This window comes from Salvelinus fontinalis, chromosome 41 (assembly GCF_029448725.1).
Source record: "Salvelinus fontinalis isolate EN_2023a chromosome 41, ASM2944872v1, whole genome shotgun sequence".
NCBI classification, from domain to species: Eukaryota; Metazoa; Chordata; class Actinopteri; order Salmoniformes; family Salmonidae; genus Salvelinus; species Salvelinus fontinalis.
The window spans coordinates 15,490,530-15,510,744 of NC_074705.1; the positions used below are offsets into that span (position 1 = coordinate 15,490,530).

A 20,215-nucleotide genomic window follows, 5' to 3' on the forward strand; every position below is an offset into this window, starting at 1 on the left:
TGGGCAAAAAAATAGGCTTACAAGAAAACAAAATGGGTGAAGTAAATCAAGGCCGTGTATCTAAATTATTAAGATGATAAAATGTCATATGCATGTCATCTTAGTATATATACATCCATGATCGAATCTCACCAGTCTCTGAACTCTTTAGATAATTGAAAAGCATCTTTATTTGCAAATGGATATGGCAAATAACTAACTACTGTAGTACATGCATACATAGTTAAATACATATACAAATAATACAGGTCTATGAAGTCTGAACTGGACAATAATACAAAATAGTTAATAGATATGCTATAACACAATACAATAGGCTATGCATCAGGGATCTCCAACCCTGTTCCGGGAAAGCGAGCGTCCTGTAGATTTTCACTCCAAACCCTAATCTAGGGTTTAGGAGTGAAATGATTGATTGGTTGATAAAGCTGGTTGTTAGTTACAACTGGGATTGGAGCGAAAATCTACAGTAAGGTAGCTCTCTAGGAACAGAGTTGGAGACCCCTGCTATACATCACGAACACACACAGTGTGTGTACAACAATATACAACTATTATCCCAGCAGCAAATATTTACATCTTCTATAAAATGATCCAAAACAGATGACACGAGTTGAGGCATTTTTGAGTTCCGCTATAATTGCTGTTTATACTAAACAAATTGTTCAGAATATTGTTCATGGAAATGATAATATGCATTAGAGAGTGAGAGAGATGAGGACTGGAGTATATTAGGTTTCATTGACATCATAACCCATTTTAAACCAAAACTTGCCAATAGGCAAAAGAGGGAGGAAATGTGTCCTACAGTAAGCCTAGGCAACTCTAGCCAAACAGTCTCATCAATGTTACGTTCTCGAGGAGCTTGGTTCATAGAAAATACTGTGGTGTGGATAAGAAGACTGACTGAAATTATGTTGAAATGTGTCATTACACTTGACCAGTGGTGGCACATTTCTCCGCTACATATCATTGCAACAAGACAACAAAAATCATTGTACAGTTGTGTAGTTGACTATCATTTGATGACAGAGTTGGAAAAACAGAACCATCCCAGAGCCAGTTCTCCAGTAATACATCCGATTGAGAATACACACTATAAATATAGAATTGTAAGATCACAAGTGAAAACCACACCAATCATACTTTCTAACAGCACATTAATACCTACAAAAAACATTTGGCTTAGTATATGCACACCATTGCGTACTATTTTGAGGAAGTAGTTACAGGAAGTATTCATTACATAGTTTGTGAAACTAGCTCTTGAATGTCAAAACTGCCTGGTGAAAACTATGAGCAATGGTTTGTTCTCTTTTAGTCGTGTCTTCCACCTTCTGTGTCTTCCACCTTCCATGTGTCCCATCTACAAGTCTTGCAGAGAGGACAGCAGCGACTGGGAATCTCTAATGTTCAGCTCATACAAGGTTAGTGATTCTAACATGTACAAATAAGGAGGCGGGAGGAATACTGGTTCCGTCCTTAGACAGGAGGTGGATGTGACGGTATCCTGGAAAAGGGAGTAAAACAGCTGTAGTAGACCATTCATCTCATCTTATTACATGCTATTACGTGTGACTGTCATATTAGGAGGTTATATAATGAGTTTGTACGAAATGCTTAAATACATGGATGAGCCTCACCTTGCTGAATACATGAGAAAGGCAAGGTATACTGTCCGACAAAATCATTCCTTGACGCCTTGTCGTAGTCCTCCACCACAAAGCGTACCAGGGCCAGCTCAGGCGCATGGATGGTGAACCGCAAAGTGTCATACCACACTGGATTGAATCCTGAGCAAACACAATTCATAAATATATAATATAAATAATACCGTAATATACTGCTTTTTTGTATCAGCATTTCTGTAAAAAGTCACATTATAAGCATCTATGTGATTGGGATTTAATGGGTGTGTATATTACCATTGTTGTCTATGTATCTGGTCTCCTGCTTGGCCTGGTCTAGAGGAACTCCATGAATCTCCACTCTCACAAACGGGTCCACAACGGAGCTCTCCTTGATATTCACTTTGGGAAGCTGCTGTCCACTGATCACCTTGAAAACACACACAAATATATACACACACAACGAGAGCGCTTTAGGTCAGATCGGAAGGTTAGCGTTCCACTTGGTTTCTGTAGTTTTTCTGTTGTGGCTCAGGTTGTGTCTTAGGTAGGTCTCAGTTTGTTATTTGTACCTGAATGCAGAGACTGAGGGGTCGGTAGCCTTCCCGGTCATGTGGAACCTCAGGATCGAACCTCCTCTCTGACATCCTCATGAAGTCAGGTTTGAGGACGTAGCCACAGCGGCCATTTTGACTAAACAGTCCATCGTTGAGGTCCATCTCAACCCCTGCCGTCTGGAAATTCAACGCAACTGAGGAAGCAAGGAAAACAGAGAAATTAACCAACTGATCCGAACAGAAGTATAAGCTTAACTAGCTTCACAAAGTCATGTTTGGAAATTGGAAATTGATATTTTGTTTAATCATTGTGTCGTGCCTTAGAATGACCTAAAACGCCCCTCACCGATTTGAGTCCCTGTGTTCCACATTTCCTGTGGGTTGAAGTTGGAGGAGTCTGTTCTGAGGCCACTGGGATAAACCCTGGTCAGTTGCCTGGCATTGTGATGCACAAACTCTGCCCCTGGAAGAGAAAGGCAGTTAAACCATACATGAGATGAGCTTGAGGAACCATGCAATTGAACAGTACACATACAAAGCACTGTGTCTTCTAGTCATTCTGCCTCTGTTTACGGCCCTTACCTCTGAATGAATAACTGACTAAATCTCACTAATCAGACAACATTTCCTTTTAGTAAATCAACAACTTTTGGCTTCTGTTTTGTGGTCCAAACAGAACGACACAAACTGTCCTGAGTGAGTAAGTGACTGGTTGACCCTGACTGATGATGTCATGAGTTACAGTAGAGATTCAGGCCCCACCTGCCTCTCTCAAGTGTTTGCGGGCTTTGGACTCTGTGAAGGAGGATATCTCATAGAACTTGGAGTGAATGCGGGAGTGCTTGAAGCTGCTGAAGTGGACACTCTTGCAGTAAACCACGCAGTCCGACAGCTCCTTTGACAGACGCTGCTTCGATTTCTGAAGAAAAGAAGGAGCGTGAATTGAATAAACTCTATTGATCCACAGCTGGGAAATTGGAGTGTTGACCTTACCAAGCTACATTCAATTCAACTACATATAAATTGGGCAATGGCTTGGACACTACTGCACTAGGAGGATTGGATATACACAGTAAAAACCCTAGTTTTGAGAGCAACGTGGCACTCGTACAGTTTGAGAGGAGGAGTGGAGTGTAGCTAGCCCTGGGGGAAAGCAGCAAGTGGACCGAGACAACCCCAATATGAAGCCAACCACAGTAGGTCTGCCAGTGCCAATCAGGCTTCGGTGACCGAAAGGTTGAGGTATGCAGGCGGGCACAAGGCCAGACTAATTAGCAATGCAACCAGGTCTCCCTCTATATGAAAGCAGATCCGGAGCCGAACACAAACAGAGACTCTGAGCTACAGTCTGTCTTTAGGACAGGACAGCCATCATCAAAGTCAGTTACACCAGGGCCAAGGGCATCCCAGAGCTCACTGCTCCTGTAGACTACTGGCTTTTACCCCCGATTACCATATTGATCAAACCATGTCAACCCTAGTATGGCATTCTAATCTATGGCTTTCATTAAACATAGAGTATCAATGTTAAATGATGTATTAGATCCATACACTCCATCTAATCTGTTAATGGGCACTGCTTGTTATTGAGCGATAGCATGAAAGAACCAAGAATCAAGTCAAAGGTGCTTCAGTGTTTAGCTACATAGGTGATCCCTGACTTCAATTAAGTGTCTCATTTTAGAGGGCTCTCTACCTCTACCCTACAGTGAGTCAGTCAGTCAGTCTTCTCTCTCAAGACAGTACTACAGTCTTGAAAGAGTGTTGGTACCGTCCTCTCTCTCTCTCTCTATGGCTATCTCTGGTGTTCGTATGGCACCGTTAGGAGGCTCACTTGGTCTAGCCCCTGGCTTTAGCCTCTATATCTTTCATGAGCGATGTCAGAGTTGAACGCAACCCATGGACAATATCAGTCCTATAACAGTGGTATAGTGTTGAGTCAACACAGCAGATTCAGACAAAGATGATACACTTTTGCCCTGATGGAATTGAGAAACAATGGAGGAGTGAGTGACTGACGTCTTCTGCTAAGTTGATATGAGAGCGGGAGATGGGGTTGAGAAGGTGTGACAGTGAAATATATAGGACTACATCCAGGCAGGCCCAGAGTGACAGTGACAGGACTAGGGTTGCAAAGCTACCGGTAGTTTACCAAAGTTACCGGAATCCTCAGTCATTTTATAATTAACAGAACATCTATGGCAGTCTAACTTTGGTAATTTATACTTGAATAACTTTTAAAAAATGTATTCATATATAGTATTCATTTTTTATATCTGTGTCCATATAGAGAAAATAGCCTAAGTAATGAAAAAAAAACGTTACTCAACAATGGCATTATTTTCAATGAACTCTGCAACTCTTCCATCTATTGACATTTTCTACAACTGGCAAAACATTAACAACAAATATTGACATAGTAAAATAACTAAAAGTGTGTAAAGAAATAAATAAAAAGGATATTTCAGGCTGAAACACTCATGTTAAATACCAATGGTATTCACTAAGTTGATGGTTTATATTTAGGATAATGTTTTACAGCTTTGTCATTCTATCGTCTTATTGAATTATTTCCTATATTTTACATGTGATAGGCCACACAGAGGGACAGAGATAATTACAGACACCTGTGATAATCTGAAGTACCCAAAAGGGTGAAAGATACCAACATTCTTGTAGTTTACTGGTAAACTTCTAAAGTGTCCAGTAATATACCTTCCCTTCGAAACCCTAGACAAGACACACAGACAAACGTCTCGCAGGTCGATCCCTAGAGGAAGTGGTGAGAGATCGGACAGCTCCGGTCGAGGATCAGTAGCCCACCTTGGCTGTCACTGCAGAGGTTATCCTCATCAATGTCGCATGCACAATTGTACACACAGGCACACACCCTCCCACACAGGCACACAGCCCACACACACACACACACCAGTAGCCTACCTTGGCCGTGCGTCGGAGGCTGTTGCTGTGGAGGCTGTCCTCATCGATGTCAGCCGCCTCGTCCTCGTCGCTCACCTCTCCTGTCTGGGAGTCCTCCGGCTCCACCGGCCCGTTCAGACTCTCCTCCAGACTTCCGATCTTCTTCCCCTTGAGAAGAATCTTCCCCTTCAGCTCCTGTCAGTCAGAACAATTGATCTAGATCGTTTCATCACCAGGGAATAGATATCATGCTTCTGTACCAGGGCATGTTACAGAAAGCCTCTCGACAGCACGTCTCTCTATTGCATATTGGTAATGTAACAAAGATAGATATTTAGAGTCACCTGCATACTTGATGTCACAGTATGGCACAGTATACTACAATCATTGAGGCAGAACAAATATACATCATGCACAGAAAGACAATAGTCTTTGCGTTGAGATGCAGGGCATATAAAGTATTTGCCTTCATTGTCCTATATGGACCTGCAGGTCACGCCCAATACAATGTTGAAAGACTGAGAGAACAATCAATCATATTCTATTCAGTGCTGAGGGAACAATGTTGTGTCTTTTTAATAATTCACAGTGCCAGTGTTGCATCTTACAGCACAGATCATATGGCCCGGGAGGCACTGATAGAAAGGTAGGTAGCAAGACAGGTAGTAGAAAGTGAAGGTGAACCGACAGATCACTCTACAGCGGGGTTTCCCAAACTCGGTCCGGGGGCCTCCCACTTTTCCTTTAATCTGGGTTCTATGTTAACTATTCAAATACATGCATTCTTTATTTTTGCTTTCTGCCACATATTCAGTATTTGCATATCTCAAATGAGTATTCATTATTCTTTTGATTACACGTATTGTATTGGAATACATTTAGATTTTGTACAAGGAACTTTTGGGCAGTTTTAATCTGTTTTATAGCCTTATATTAATATGATCAAACAGTGATTATAAAAAGTGAATCTGAAATTGTGTGAATTTGAATCTGAAAATGAATGTCTTTGAGGCATTCTATCAACAAGATAAACTGGTTTAATAATGTACATCCTGTACACTGACTCCACCCTAAAGTGTTTTGTTGAGGGCAGCAGGTAGCCTAGAGGGCGGCAGGTAGCCTGAGCAGGGTTTCCCAAACTTGGTCCAAAGTTGTTCACTCGCTCCCTCGAGCTAAATTGAGGACCGAGGGGGCAATGTTAGTGAATTGGATCTCCACTTAAGATGGCAATCAAACTGCATCCGGTTTCGACGGGGATTCCCCCGAGGGAAAGTGGATATCGCAAGGAATGAGGAGGTAAAAAGAATGTGTTTGGACTGCAGCCCATGGCAATTTGACATGGGTAAACTCAAAATGGCCGCCGGTCCACGCATTGCATGACGTGGTGAGAGTCAGATCAGAGCAGATTACCTGGCTACTGTTCCTGGTGCCTGCCTCACCTCAGGAGAAGGAAAGCTGACGGGTATCTTTCCATCCAGGGTACTTTTCAGCAGCTTGTCCCCAAGGATGGTGTTGAGGTGTTGGGCCATGACTCGCTGCTGTTCAACACCGCAGTGGTTCTCGGTGGACAGGATGACCGGGTACTCTGATACCTGGGAGGGGAGGAAGGGGGGAGTGAATAATTCAACACTGGACTGCAGCATTCTCAGTGTGAGGAGAAAGGCTATACCTGCTACCAGTTTATATACACCAGCGGCTTCTCCACTGTGGCAGACAGGATAGAGGTCGCATGGAGCAGCCCAGGCCACCACCCAGTTGCAGACAGACAGAGAGTGCGTCCCAAACGGCACCCTCTATGTAGTCCATCCACTACATTCTGGGCTGTCCTGTATGAGTGGCTGCATCCTAAATGGCACCTTATTCCCTATGCAGTGCACTACTTTTGACCAGGGACCTGAAACCCTGACACACAACATGAACCTGGCGGCACGGAGGACAGTTTTGGCACAGAATTGGATAAGTCTTTGACAGGCAGGTCATATGCTGGTTTGCTGTGTGAGGGCTCGGCTTTCTGAAAGGGCCGTGGCTTTGGGATATCATGATGGAATGATCCCCCTCCTGACTCATACACATATAATGAGGTGCTGAGTGAGGAGTGTGTTGATACTGCAAGGTACTGCAAGTTCTTGGATTCCTGTGTGCAAAGTACTGCACTGGTAAATGGACCATGAAAATGCTAAACAATGATTGGATCTGAACAGTTAAAAACACCCCTGTATTCTGCACTGATATGTAAACATTATGTCACGATACCGCAGAGAATACCTGTGAAGCATACCATACAAAGAGGTTTAATCTTGTCATTACAATTTTTTCGTGAATAAATAAATACCTTGAAGGCATAGTTCCCCAGTGCGTTCACAACATCTTTGAAGAGGATCTTGGAGGTGAAGGTGTGTCCGTGGTAGACGATAGGCTCTCCATTGGGACCGTCCCAACAGTCTACTTCTACACACCGACAGCCTCGCTTCAAAGCCCTAACGAGGAAGAAACAAGTTAGCATTTTTGGACATTTTTGTCCCAGAGTATATCCATTTTTAATGGACAACGATCAATCCCTCTGATTCTGTCTTCTACAAGTTGTGTCGTAATTCACCTCAAGACAGAGATCAAAACCATCTCCCAATACAAAGGATAAACCACTCTCAAGAACGGACTACTAAAGCCTTCCCATCAGCCACCACTGGCGTAGCGCACATACCGTATGTATCCCTCGACACTGCTGTGTCCTCGAAGCTGGTCCTCCATCAGGTATGTGTTGTGTGAAGAGGAGATGAAGTAGTGGTTGAGGGGCTGGGTCATGTCCTGGTCCAGGCTCTGCTGTCGGGGGTGGAAGATGGAGCCCTCAGCCGACGCCAGGTACACCAGGAAACCGTCGATAGACATGGCTTTCAGCATCTTGGCTGTGGAACAACAAACAAAGTCAGTTCAAACTATTATATTTAGATTTCTCATTACAACCATCATGATATTCATTAAAACATATTGATTCTTGGTTGAAATAACAAGAACTGCTTGACCATGATGTTGACCTGATGATATGGTTATTGACCTGTTTATTCGTAGGGTGTGATTGGCCAGCTGTAGCCACAAATCATGCCAGGGTCAGAGGTCAGTACTACCTGTGTCGGAGGGTTCGTAGCGCTCGATGAGCTCCGTGGCCAGCTGCTGAACCCCGTCCACCTCCTCCAGTTGTTCATCTCTCAGGAACTCCTCCAGGTCCCGCAGAGACAGCTTCTGTCCGTCGCCAGAGTAGTCCTGGAACACCCTGAGAACGTCCTCTCTCTGGGTCAGCATCTTGTAGAACAGGACAAACTCATCATCCTCCAGAGTCCCCGTCTGAGACTTGTCTGCCGTCTGTGGATGAAATGAAGAAAGGTCTTCAGGCCTCAACAGACACCGGCAATGTACAAGAATCAAAGACATACGGCCTTATTAAGATGATCTCAGGGCTTCTACCATGAAGAGTCGGTGAGCGTGATGTTCGTTCATGTCCACGTTCATCATCTTCAGCAGGACCCTGATCTCCCGGAAGTTCATTCTGCCGTCGTTGTTCTTATCAGCCTTCTTAAACCATTCACAGATCCACCTGGAAATGTCGCTTAAGGGAAACGTCATCATGCTACAGCGAAACTATAGAAGCTATAACACAAACGATACTCTGCTATACACGTGTATAGCGCACTTGTTAACTTCATTAAGCAAACTAGCTAGGACTATGTATCGTATTTGGCCAGGTTCCTGTTAAGCACTTTGTGACAACTGTTGATATATACAGGGCTTTGTAAATACATTTGATTGATTGGTTTAGCTTGTCAGAAAGGATACTGGTCAAGTTTCTCACTCTCGCCCATGTTCTCCAGGTTCTCGATCAGCTTCCTCATGCCTTTGATCCAGGACTGGGCCTCATCCGCCGAGTCTGCAACCAGGTCCAGGTTGCCACGGCGACCACGGAACACCAGGGTGAAGCAGCGGTCCGGGGGAAACTCGTCTGCGATGCTGAGCAGAACCTCTGACTGGTGGCCCTCACGCACCGTCTCCACGTCACTCACAGAGACTGTTGAAAGGGAGAAGAGAAGCTGAATACTATCTACTTAGGTATCTCTTTAGGTATTCATCTCCTTGGGTTTTCTTTAGGCCCTTTGCTCGTGGCTAAAGGGAATAAGTCAAGTCTTTAGGTACATGGTGAACCCTATAGCCCAATATTATCACTCACTTCAGTGATGATTAAACTAGACCCCTGCTACAACAAAATTACTCAAATGAGTGTACAAAACATTAGGAACACCTGCTTTTTCCATGACATAGACTGACCAGGTGAATCCAGGTGTCACTGACCAGGTATCACTTGTTAAATCCACTTCAATCAGTGTAGATGAAGGGGGGAGACAGGATTTTTAAGCCTTGAGACAATTGAGACATGGATTGTGTATGTGTGCCATTCAGAGGGGGAATGAGCAAGACAAAAGATTTAAGAGCCTTTGAACGGAGAATGGTAGTAGGTGCCAGGCGCACTGGTTTGAGTGCGTCAAGATCTACAACATTGCTGCGTTTTTCACGCTCAACAGCTTCCTGTGTGTATCAAGAGTGGTCCACCACCCAAAGAACATCCAGCCAACTTGACACAACCTTGCAAAGCACTGGAGTCAACATGGGCCAGCATCCCTGTGGAACAATTTCGACACCTTGTAGAGTGCATGCCACAACGAATCGAGACTGTTCTGAGGGCGAAAGGGGGTGCAACTCAATATTCGGAATGTTTTGTCCACTCAGTGTATAGCCTGCTGCCGAACATAATCTTGTGGCCAATCATATAAGTATCATATGTGACAAAATGTGTGTCAGTAGGTGATGTTGCCTAAACATTGTCTAGGCATGTAAATGTCACTACTCACATGTGGAGTGGGCGTTCCCGGCCTTCTTGGACTTGTACCAGATGGTCATGCAGTCCTCCTGCAGCTTGAAGTAGCGCTGCTTCTTCCAGGTGCGAGACTTAATCTTCCTCATCACCGTGCCAACGATCATGGACTGGAGGTTGTCATCCCCCTGGATACCTGATCAGACACATTAGGGAAAGTAGGTGTCAAGGCCCCGATAACTGTCCTGTCCTGACATACATTATGGCAACTGCTCAATATCAGTCAACAGTAGCCTGGTCTCAGATCTGTTTGTGCTGTCTTGTCAACTCGTACAGATCTGGGATCAGTCTAAGTGAACGGGACATTCATTTCAGTCTTGCACAGACCCATAAAGTCATACGCACTGGGTACACACTGGGTACACACTGGTTGAATCAACGTTGTTTGAATGTCATTTGTCTACATATTGTGACATAGAATCAACATGGAAAATGTAGAAACATTAAAAATCATTTTCATCCTATATTCAATATACACTGCTCAAAAAAATAAAGGGAACACTTAAACAACACAATGTAACTCCAATTCAATCACACTTCTGTGAAATCAAACTGTCCACTTAGGAAGCAACACTGATTGATAATAAATCTCAAATGCTGTTGTGCAAATGGAATAGACAAAAGGTGGAAATTATAGGCAATTAGCAAGACACCCCCAATAAAGGAGTGGTTCTGCAGGTGGTGACCACAGACCACTTTTCAGTTCCTATGCTTCCTGGCTGATGTTTTGGTCACTTTTGAATGCTGGCGGTGCTTTCACTCTAGTGGTAGCATGAGACGGAGTCTACAACCCACACAAGTGGCTCAAGTAGTGCAGCTCATCCAGGATGGCACATCAATGCGAGCTGTGGCAAGAAGGTTTGCTGTGTCTGTCAGCATAGTGTCCAGAGCATGGAGGCGCTACCAGGAGACAGGCCAGTACATCAGGAGACGTGGAGGAGGCCGTAGGAGGGGAGCAACCCAGCAGCAGGACCGCTACCTCCGCCTTTGTGCAAGGAGGAGCACTGCCAGAGCCCTGCAAAATGACCTCCAGCAGGCCACAAATTACATTGAAACAACGTTGATTCAACCAGTGTGTGCCCAGTGGGTATTGTTTTGATCAATATGCATATCTCAAGAGTAAACTTACGCAGGCCACTTCCCGTAGAAGCCATCGATGGTTGTTTTACGCTTTTTCCACCTGCTGCACAGCAAAAAGGTTGACAGTTAAATGTATGGTAAGACATCAGAACGTGTGAAGAGAGGATAGGTGCTAGGATGAGACGGGATGAAACCAAAGTTGTAATATTTTACAACCAAAATGATAGTTCACAATGCTGTAAAGTCAATACTTAGAATGTCATATTCAAACTACAGCAGACTTGATATAAACAAATACATATTTTGTAACACTCCCTGACTTTGCCAGAGCAGTTTTTGGATTTGACTCTCAACCTGTGATGTGTGCCCTGTTGGGTTCAATTGCATTTCTTTAATTGACTGAATTAAAATGGACTTGACCCCAATTTTATGGCCATTCTCACAAAACTGGCATTTGACCCACAAATTCTCAAGTGTCATTTTTCAAACAATTTTCTCTTGGATCACTGAGATCACGGAGATTCTCTTGAATCTTGGATCACTGAGATTTTCTTAAAACTGTATTGTTGGTTAAGGGATTGTAAGTAAGCATTTCATGGTAAGGTCTACACGCGACAAATAAAATTGGATTTGATTAGGATCTTTACTTCTATCTATTTCATCATAATTATTTTTTTCTGATATTATGCATTTTATAACAATTTCCACAACTACCAATGTAACAATTGTCATTGCCGCAACAGTTTTGCATGGACTCACTTTGTGTGAAATAATAGTGTTTAACACGATTTTTGAATGACTACCTCATCTCTGTACCCCACACATACAATTATCTGTAAGGTCCCTCAGTCGAACAGTGAATTTCAAAGAGATTCAACAACAAAGACCAGGGAGGTTTTCCATTGACTCACAAAGAAGGGCACCTATTGGTAGATGGGTAAAAAAAAAAAAAAAAGCAGACATTGAATATTCCTTTGAGCATGGTGAATTTATGAATTCAACTTCGGATGGTGTATCAATACACCCAGTCACTACAGGCATCCTTCTGGACTTAGTTTCCTGAGAGGAAGGAAACTACACAGGGATTTCACCATGAGGACAATGGTGACTTTAAAACAGAGAATTTAATAGCTGTGATAGGAGAAAACTGAGGATGGATCAACAACATTGTAGTTACTCCACAATACTAACCACAGGCAAAATCCTAGAGGAAAAGATCAATTCACCTTTCAGCAGGACAATAACCTAAAACAAACACAAGGCCAAATCTACACTGGAGTTTCTTACCAAGAAGACAGTGAATGTTCCTGAGTGGCCAAGTTAAAGTTTTGACTTAAATCTGCTTGAAAATCTATGGCTAGACCTGAATGAGTGTCTAGCAATGATCAACAACCAGAGGTTATTGTAACATGTATTGACTCAGGGGGTTGAATACTTCCACTTTGACAAAAGTATTTTGACAAAAAATTACAATTAAATCCCTTTAACCCACTTTGTAACAACATATTGAAAAAGTCAACGGATGTGAATACTTGCTGACTGCCCTGTAAGTACTGTAATTACATGCATGTATATAAAAAAAAGTAACAAAGAGACAAGAAAAATAATGTATCCAAGGTCTTTACAGGTAATATTGGTGTATTAGGATGTGGAAATTAGTGATTAAAGGTACTATAGATACATTTCTGGATTGAATGGGATGGTATAACACAATAAGACTATAAAGTATCTACCGTTGAAGTCGGAAGTTTACATACGCCAAATACATTCAAACTCCGTTTTTCACAATTCCTGACATTTAATCCTAGTAAAAATTCCCTGTTTAGGTCAGTTAGGATCACCACTTTATTTTAAGATTGTGAAATGTCAGAATAATAGTAGAGAGAATGATTTATTTCAGCTTTATTTCAATCATCACATTCCCAGTGGGTCAGAAGTTTACATACACTCAATTAGTATTTGGTGGCACTGCCTTTAATTGTTTAACTTGGGTCAAACGTTTTGGGTAGCCTTTCACAAGCTTCCCACAGTAAGTTGGGTGAATTTTGGCCCATTCCTCCTGACAGGGTTGGTGTGACTGAGTCAGGATTGTAGGCCTCCTTGTTGCACATACTTTTTCAGTTCTGCCCACAACTTTTCTCTAGGATTGAGGTCAGGGCTTCGTGATGAACACTCCAATACCTTGACTTTGTTGTCCTTAAGCCATTTTGCCACAACTTTGGAAGTATGCCTGTGGTCATTTTCAACTTGGAAGACCCATTTGCGACCAAGCTTTAACTTCCTGACATGTTGCTTCACTATATTCACATAATTTTCCTACCTGATGATGCCATCTATTTTGTGAAGTGCACCAGTCCCTCCTGCAGCAAAGCACCCCCACAACATGATGCTGCCACCCCCGTGCTTCACGGTTGGGATGGTGTTCTTCCGCTTTCAAGCCTCCCCTTTTTCCTCCAAACATAACAATGGTCATTATGGCCAAACAGTTCTATTTTTGTTTCATCAGACCAGGGGACATTTCTCCAAAAAGTATGATCTTTGTCCCCATGTGCAGTTGCAAACTGTAGTCTGTCTTTTTTATGGCGGTTTTGGAGCAGTGGCTTCTTCCTTGCTGAGCGGCCTTTCAGGTTATGTTGATATAGGCCTTGTTTTACTGTGGCTATAGATACTTTTGTACCCCTTTCCACCAGCATCTTCACAAGGTTCTTTGCTGTTGTTCTGGGATTGATTTGCATTTTTCGCACCAAAGTACGTTCATCTCTCGGAGACAGAACACGTCTCCTTCCTGAGCGGTATGACGGCTGCGTGGTCCCATGGTGTTTATACTTGCGTACTATTGTTTGTACAGATGAACGTGGTACCTTCAGGCGTTTGGAAATTGCTCCCAAGGATGAACCAGACATGTGGAGGTTTACAATTTTTCTTCTGAGGTCTTGGCTGATTTCTTTTGTTTTTCACATGTCGTCAAGCAAAGAGGAACTGAGTTTGAAGGTAGGCCTTGAAATACATCCACAGGTACACCTCCAATTGACTCAAATTATGTCAATTAGCCTATCAGAAGCTTCTAAAGGCATGACATCATTGTCTGGAATCTTCCAAGCTGTTTAAAGGCACAGTCAACTTACTGTATGTAACCTTCTCACCAACTGGAATTGTGATACAGTGAATTATAAGTGAAATAATCTGTCTGCAAACAATTTTTGGAAAAATGACTTGTGTCATGCACAAAGTAGATGTTTTAATGACTCCAACCTAAGTGTATGTAAACTTGACTTCAACTGTAAATATGTGAGATATGAAAAAGCGTGTGCGAGCAAGGAGGCCTACAAACCTGACTCAGTTACACCAGCTCTGTCAGGAGGAATGGGCCAAAATTCACCCAACTTGGGAAGCTTGTGGAAGGCTACCCAAAACGTTTGACCCAAGTTAAACAATTAAAGGCAGTGCCACCAAATACTAATTGAGTGTATGTAAACTTCTGACACACTGGGGAATGTGATGTAAGAAATAAAAGCTGAAATAAATCATTCTAATATTATTCTGACATTTCACTGTCTTAAAATAAAGTGGGGGTCCTAACTGACCTAAAACATGGAATTTTTACGAGGATTAAATGTCAGGAATTGTGTAAAACTGAGTTTAAATGTATTTGGCTAAGGTGTATGTAAACTTCAACTGGTATACATTTCTCAATGGCTGGCCATGCCTTCCACCTGGCGACTCCAACCTTGGCCAACAGCCCCGCCCCCCCCCCCCCGCTGCTACTCGCCCAAGCCTCCCCAGCTTCTCCTTTACCCATATCCAGATAGCAGATGTTCTGAAAGAGCTGGAAAACCTGGACCCATACAAATCAGCTGGGCTTGACAATCTGGACCCCCTATTTCTGAAACTGTCCGCCGCCATTGTCGCACCCCCTATTGCCAGCCTGTTCAACCTCTCCTTCGTATCATCTGAGATCCCCAAGGATTGGAAAGCTGCCGCTGTCATCCCCCTCTTCAAAGGGGGAGACACCCTGGACCCAAACTGTTACAGACCTATATCCATCCTGCCCTGCCTAGCTAAGGTCTTCGAAAGCCAAGTCAACAAACAGATCACTGACCATCTCGAATCCCACCGTACCTTCTCCGCTGTGCAATCCGGTTTCCGAGCCGGTCACGGGTGCACCTCAGCCACGCTCAAGGTACTAAACGATATCATAACCGCCATCGATAAAAGACATTACTGTGCAGCCGTCTTCATCGACCTGGCCAAGGCTTTCGACTCTGTCAATCACCATATTCTTATCGGCAGACTCAATAGCCTCGGTTTTTCTAATGACTGCCTTGCCTGGTTCACCAAATACTTTGCAGACAGAGTTCAGTGTGTCAAATCGGAGGGCATGTTGTCCGGTCCTCTGGCAGTCTCTATGGGGGTACCACAGGGTTCAATTCTCGGGCCGACTCTTTTCTCTGTATACATCAATGATGTTGCTCTTGCTGCGGGCGATTCCCTGATCCACCTCTACGCAGACGACACCATTCTGTATACTTCCGGCCCTTCCCTGGACACTGTGCTATCTAACCTCCAAACGAGCTTCAATGCCATACAACACTCCTTCCGTGGCCTCCAACTGCTCTTAAACGCTAGTAAAACCAAATGCATGCTTTTCAACCGTTCGCTGCCTGCACCCGCACGCCCGACTAGCATCACCACCCTCGACGGTTCCGACCTAGAATATGTGGACATCTATACGTACCTAGGTGTCTGGCTAGACTGCAAACTCTCCTTCCAGACTCATATCAAACATCTCCAATCCAAAATCAAATCTAGAGTCGGCTTTCTATTCCGGAACAAAGCCTCCTTCACTCACGCCGCCAAACTTACCCTAGTAAAACTGACTATCCTACCGATCCTCGAACTTCGGCGATGTCATCTACAAAATAGCTTCCAATACTCTACTCAGCAAACTGGATGCAGTTTATCACAGTGCCATCCGTTTTGTTACTAAATCACCTTATACGACCCACCACTGCAACCTGTATGCCCTAGTCGGCTGGCCCTCGCTACATGTTCGTCGTCAGACCCACTGGCTCCAGGTCATCTACAAGGCTATGCTAGGTAAAGTGCCGCCTTATCTCAGTTCACTGGTCACGATGGCTACACCCACCCGTAGCACGCGCTCCAGCAGGTGTATCTCACTGATCATCCCTAAAGCCAAAACCTCATTTGGACGCCTTTCCTTCCAGTTCTCTGCTGCCTGCGACTGGAACGAATTGCAAAAATCTCTGAAGTTGGAGACTTTTATCTCCCTCAACAACTTTAAAAATCTGCTATCCGAGCAGCTAACCGATCGCTGCAGCTGTACATAGTCCATCTGTAAACTACCCACCCAATTTACCTACCTCACCCCCATACTGCTTTTATTTATTTACTTTTCTGCTCTTTTGCACACCAGTATCGCTTCTTGCACATGATCATCTGATGATTTATCACTCCAGTGTTAATCTGCTAAATTGTAATTATTCGATTTATTGCCTACCTCATGCCTTTTGCACACATTGTATATAGATTCTCTTTTTTCTACCATGTTATTGACTTGTTTATTGTTTACTCCATGTGTAACTCTGTGTTGTTGTCTGTTCACACTGCTATGCTTTATCTTGGCCAGGTCGCAGTTGCAAATGAGAACTTGTTCTCAACTAGCCTACCTGGTTAAATAAAGGTGAAATAAATAAAAATAAATAAATACAATTGTTAGCATTGATGGACAAACTACAGCATCATATTTTTTGTGTTTTATAAGGTTTTTCTAAAGTACAATTTTATAAAATGACCCGAGAATTTAATCCGGACACATCTCGGTAATGAGAATTTGGGGTGAAATTGTACAAAATTCAGGCACATTTTTTAGATTGATTTAAAATAAGAAACTGCCAAAAACTAGACATCTTAGTCTTCAGAATTATAGTTGATTTTTGCAGATGCATCATGGTTTTGTAACAATTTGAAACAGACATGCTTAAAACTGGTTTCATGAGAATCACCCCAATGCTGCATAGCACAGCACTTTTTAAGTCCAGGATCAGCAGCCTCTTTGTCCAACCCTCATCCTCCTATCTTCGTCCATTCAGCCTGTACCAGCCGGGTGGAAAGCACCGGCTCTGTTTTGCTGTGTCATGTTTTCACTGAGTAGTCCAGTCTATGACTTTGTCCTCTTGTTTTGAGAGGTGGAATTCTGAGGGCAGCAGACACTCATGTTTTTTTTTTTTTAATCTCTGCCATTGTTTGGAATGGCATTCCATTCACTCATCATAACAATCCTATCTAGGTAGATTTATGAACAAGGTATAAAAATAATAATCCGCTTATCAACCTTCGCAGTGGAACTCAAACCCATCTAAAATAATGTCTGGTGGGACCAGAAGTTAATCCCTGTCCCAGGAAATTATCTCACACTTGTTCATGACTGCTGACAACATCACACCCAGAAATGAATGGAAACGCGTCTGATAGCATCCTCACTGAGAAACGTTTGTTAAACAAATGTGCAGTATATGGTTGGTTTGCATATTAAAACACACCTATCAAGCCTTTGAACTTCCAGAGCAAAAAGCAATAAAAAGTTAATGCACATCAATTCCATTTACTTAATCTAATTTGAATGATTCCTTGTAAAACTATAGTTATTGTGATCGATGACACACCGCACCATCACAACACTCACGCATCACTTATGCTATGCTGTTCTATTTGCAGTATGTTTAGCAATTGAGTTTCATTATTCATGTCGGCTATTGCTAATAAAATACCTTCTTTAAGTCTGCCTGTCCTCTTCTCATACTGACACCAGTTACACACATGTATAACATACTGTGTGTACATACAGTCCCATTCAAGGTACAAACATACTCATTCATACTCATTCATACAAACAAACGTACAAACATACTCATTCAAGGATTTTTCTTAATTTTTTACATTGCAGAATAACAGTGAAGACATCAAAACTATGAAATAACACATATTGAATCATTACATTTACTAATCATGTAGTAACCAAAAAAAGTGTTAAACTAATCGAAATATATTTTATATTTGAGATTCTTCAAAGTAGCCACCATGATGACAGCTTTGCACACTCTTGGCATTCTCTCAACCAGCTTCATGAGGAATGCTTTTCCAACAGTCTTGAAGGAGTTCCCACATATGCTGAGCACGACCTCAAATCATCTCAATTGGTTTGAGGTAGGGTGATTGTGGAGGCCAGATCATCTGATGCAGCACTCCATCACTCTCCTTCTTGGTCAAATAGCCCTTACAGTGTGTGCTGGGTCATTGTCCTGTTGAAAAACAAATGATAGTCCCACTAAGTGCAAACCAGATGAGATGACGTATCGCTGCAGAATTCTGTGGTAGCCATGCTGGTTAAGTGTGGCGTAAATTCTAAATACATCACAGACAGTGTCACCAGGAAGGCACCCACACACCACCTCCTCCATGCTTCACGGTGGGAACTACACATGCGTAGATCATCTGTTCACCTACTCTGTGTCTCACAAAGACACGGCGGTTGGAACCAAAAATCTCAAATTTGCACTCATCAGATCAAAGGAGAGATTTCCGACGGTCTAATGTCCATTGCTCGTGTTTCTTGGCCCAAGCAAGTCTCTTCTTATTATTGGTGTCCTTTAGTAGTGGTTTCTTTTCATCAATTCGACCATGAACCCTGATTCACGCAGTCTCCTCTGAATGGTTGATGTTGAGATGTGTCTGTTACTTGAACTTTGTGAAGTATATATTTGGGCCGCATTTTCTGAGGTTGGTAACGCTAATGAACTAATCCTCTGCAGCAGAGGTAACTCTGGGTCTTCCTTTCCTGTGACGGTCCTCATGAGAGCCAGTTTTATCATAGTGCTTGATGGTTTTTGCAACTGCACTTGAAGAAACTTTCAAAGTTCTTGAAATTTTCCAGATTGACTGACCTTCATGTCTTAAAGTAATGATGGACTGACATTTCTCTTTGCTTATTTGAGCTGTTCTTGCCATAATATGGTCTTTGTATTTTCTTCTATATACCACCCCTACCTTGTCACAACACAACTGTTTGGCTCAAACGCATTAAGGAAAGAAATTCCCCAAATTAACTTTTAACAAGGCACACCTGTTAATTGAAACGCATTACAGGTGACTACCACATGAAGCTGGTTGAGAGAATGCTAAGAGTGTTCAAAGCTGTCATCAAGGCAAAGGGCGGCTACTTTGAAAATATAAAACATATTTCGATTTGTTTAACACTTTCTTGTTTACTACACGATTCCATGAGTTATTTCATAGTTTTGATGTCTTCACTATTATTCTACAATGTAGAAAATAGTAAAAATAAAGAAAAACCCTTGAATGAGTATGCGTTTCCAAACTCTTGACTGGTACTGTATATACACACAGTGTGTTATACATGTGTATAACTGCTGTCAGTATGAGAAGAGGACAGCAGACTTAAAGAAGGTATTATTATTATTTACAATGATGGCCTACCCTGTAGAAAATATAGAAAATAGTAAAGAAAGAAAAACTCTTGAATGAGTAGGTGTGTCCAAACTTTTGACTGGTACTGTGTGTATGTATATATATATACACACACACATACATTTTGTAGTCCAAACTATCCTCTCCACTGATTCCATTTCCTCTACCTCTTCTAAATCTCTGTCATACCATCTGACCACATCATTTCACTGGGTTCAGAAATAAAAACATGTCTCCCAAATAATTGAATTCATCCTCTACAAGAACCCTGCAACACATTTAAATGTTACTAATTGAAGCTGGTCAATTTTCTCTTTACATACAACAGTCAATAGGCTAGCAAACATGGAGGAATGAATGTATTGACAGACATAAAATGAAGGGACAGCAGGCTGGGGAGAGGATAGCTACTGACTCACCCGATGGAGGGGCATCTCAGCTGGGTCCAGGTGCGTCCTGTGCCTGTTGTGGTTCCGGAGCTTGAGACAGGGAGGGGAGCTGGCCCTGTCTGTCTGGCTGGGTCAGCTCTGGCTCTGCATGCCACTGTAGAGAGCTGAGAGAGAGGCAGGCAGGGATAGCTGATCCTTACTGAGTCAACACAGTCGCCA

The 20,215-nt window shown here is 42.8% G+C and overlaps 1 protein-coding gene across 2 annotated transcripts; it reads right to left on the reverse strand.

Annotated features, from left to right (window-relative positions):
- Positions 1-152: 152 nt before the first annotated feature.
- plcd4a (phospholipase C, delta 4a) lies at positions 153-20,167 on the reverse strand. 2 transcript variants are annotated; one of them, XM_055908142.1, is made up of 16 exons: positions 20,027-20,167; positions 11,152-11,205; positions 10,000-10,158; positions 8,933-9,161; positions 8,564-8,693; positions 8,227-8,461; positions 7,806-8,007; positions 7,437-7,581; positions 6,544-6,696; positions 5,126-5,299; positions 2,948-3,104; positions 2,532-2,648; positions 2,201-2,379; positions 1,926-2,058; positions 1,644-1,793; positions 153-1,510 (listed from the first exon to the last, which is right to left on the reverse strand). In XM_055908142.1, the coding sequence occupies exons 2-16, from the start codon at positions 11,174-11,176 to the stop codon at positions 1,419-1,421; spliced, it is 2,280 nt and encodes a 759-aa protein (XP_055764117.1). In that variant the 5' UTR covers positions 11,177-11,205; positions 20,027-20,167; the 3' UTR covers positions 153-1,418. The 2 variants fall into 2 exon arrangements, with proteins under 2 accessions (XP_055764117.1, XP_055764116.1); XM_055908141.1 differs by lacking the exon at positions 20,027-20,167 and having other exon boundaries at positions 11,152-11,248.
- Positions 20,168-20,215: the final 48 nt, after the last annotated feature.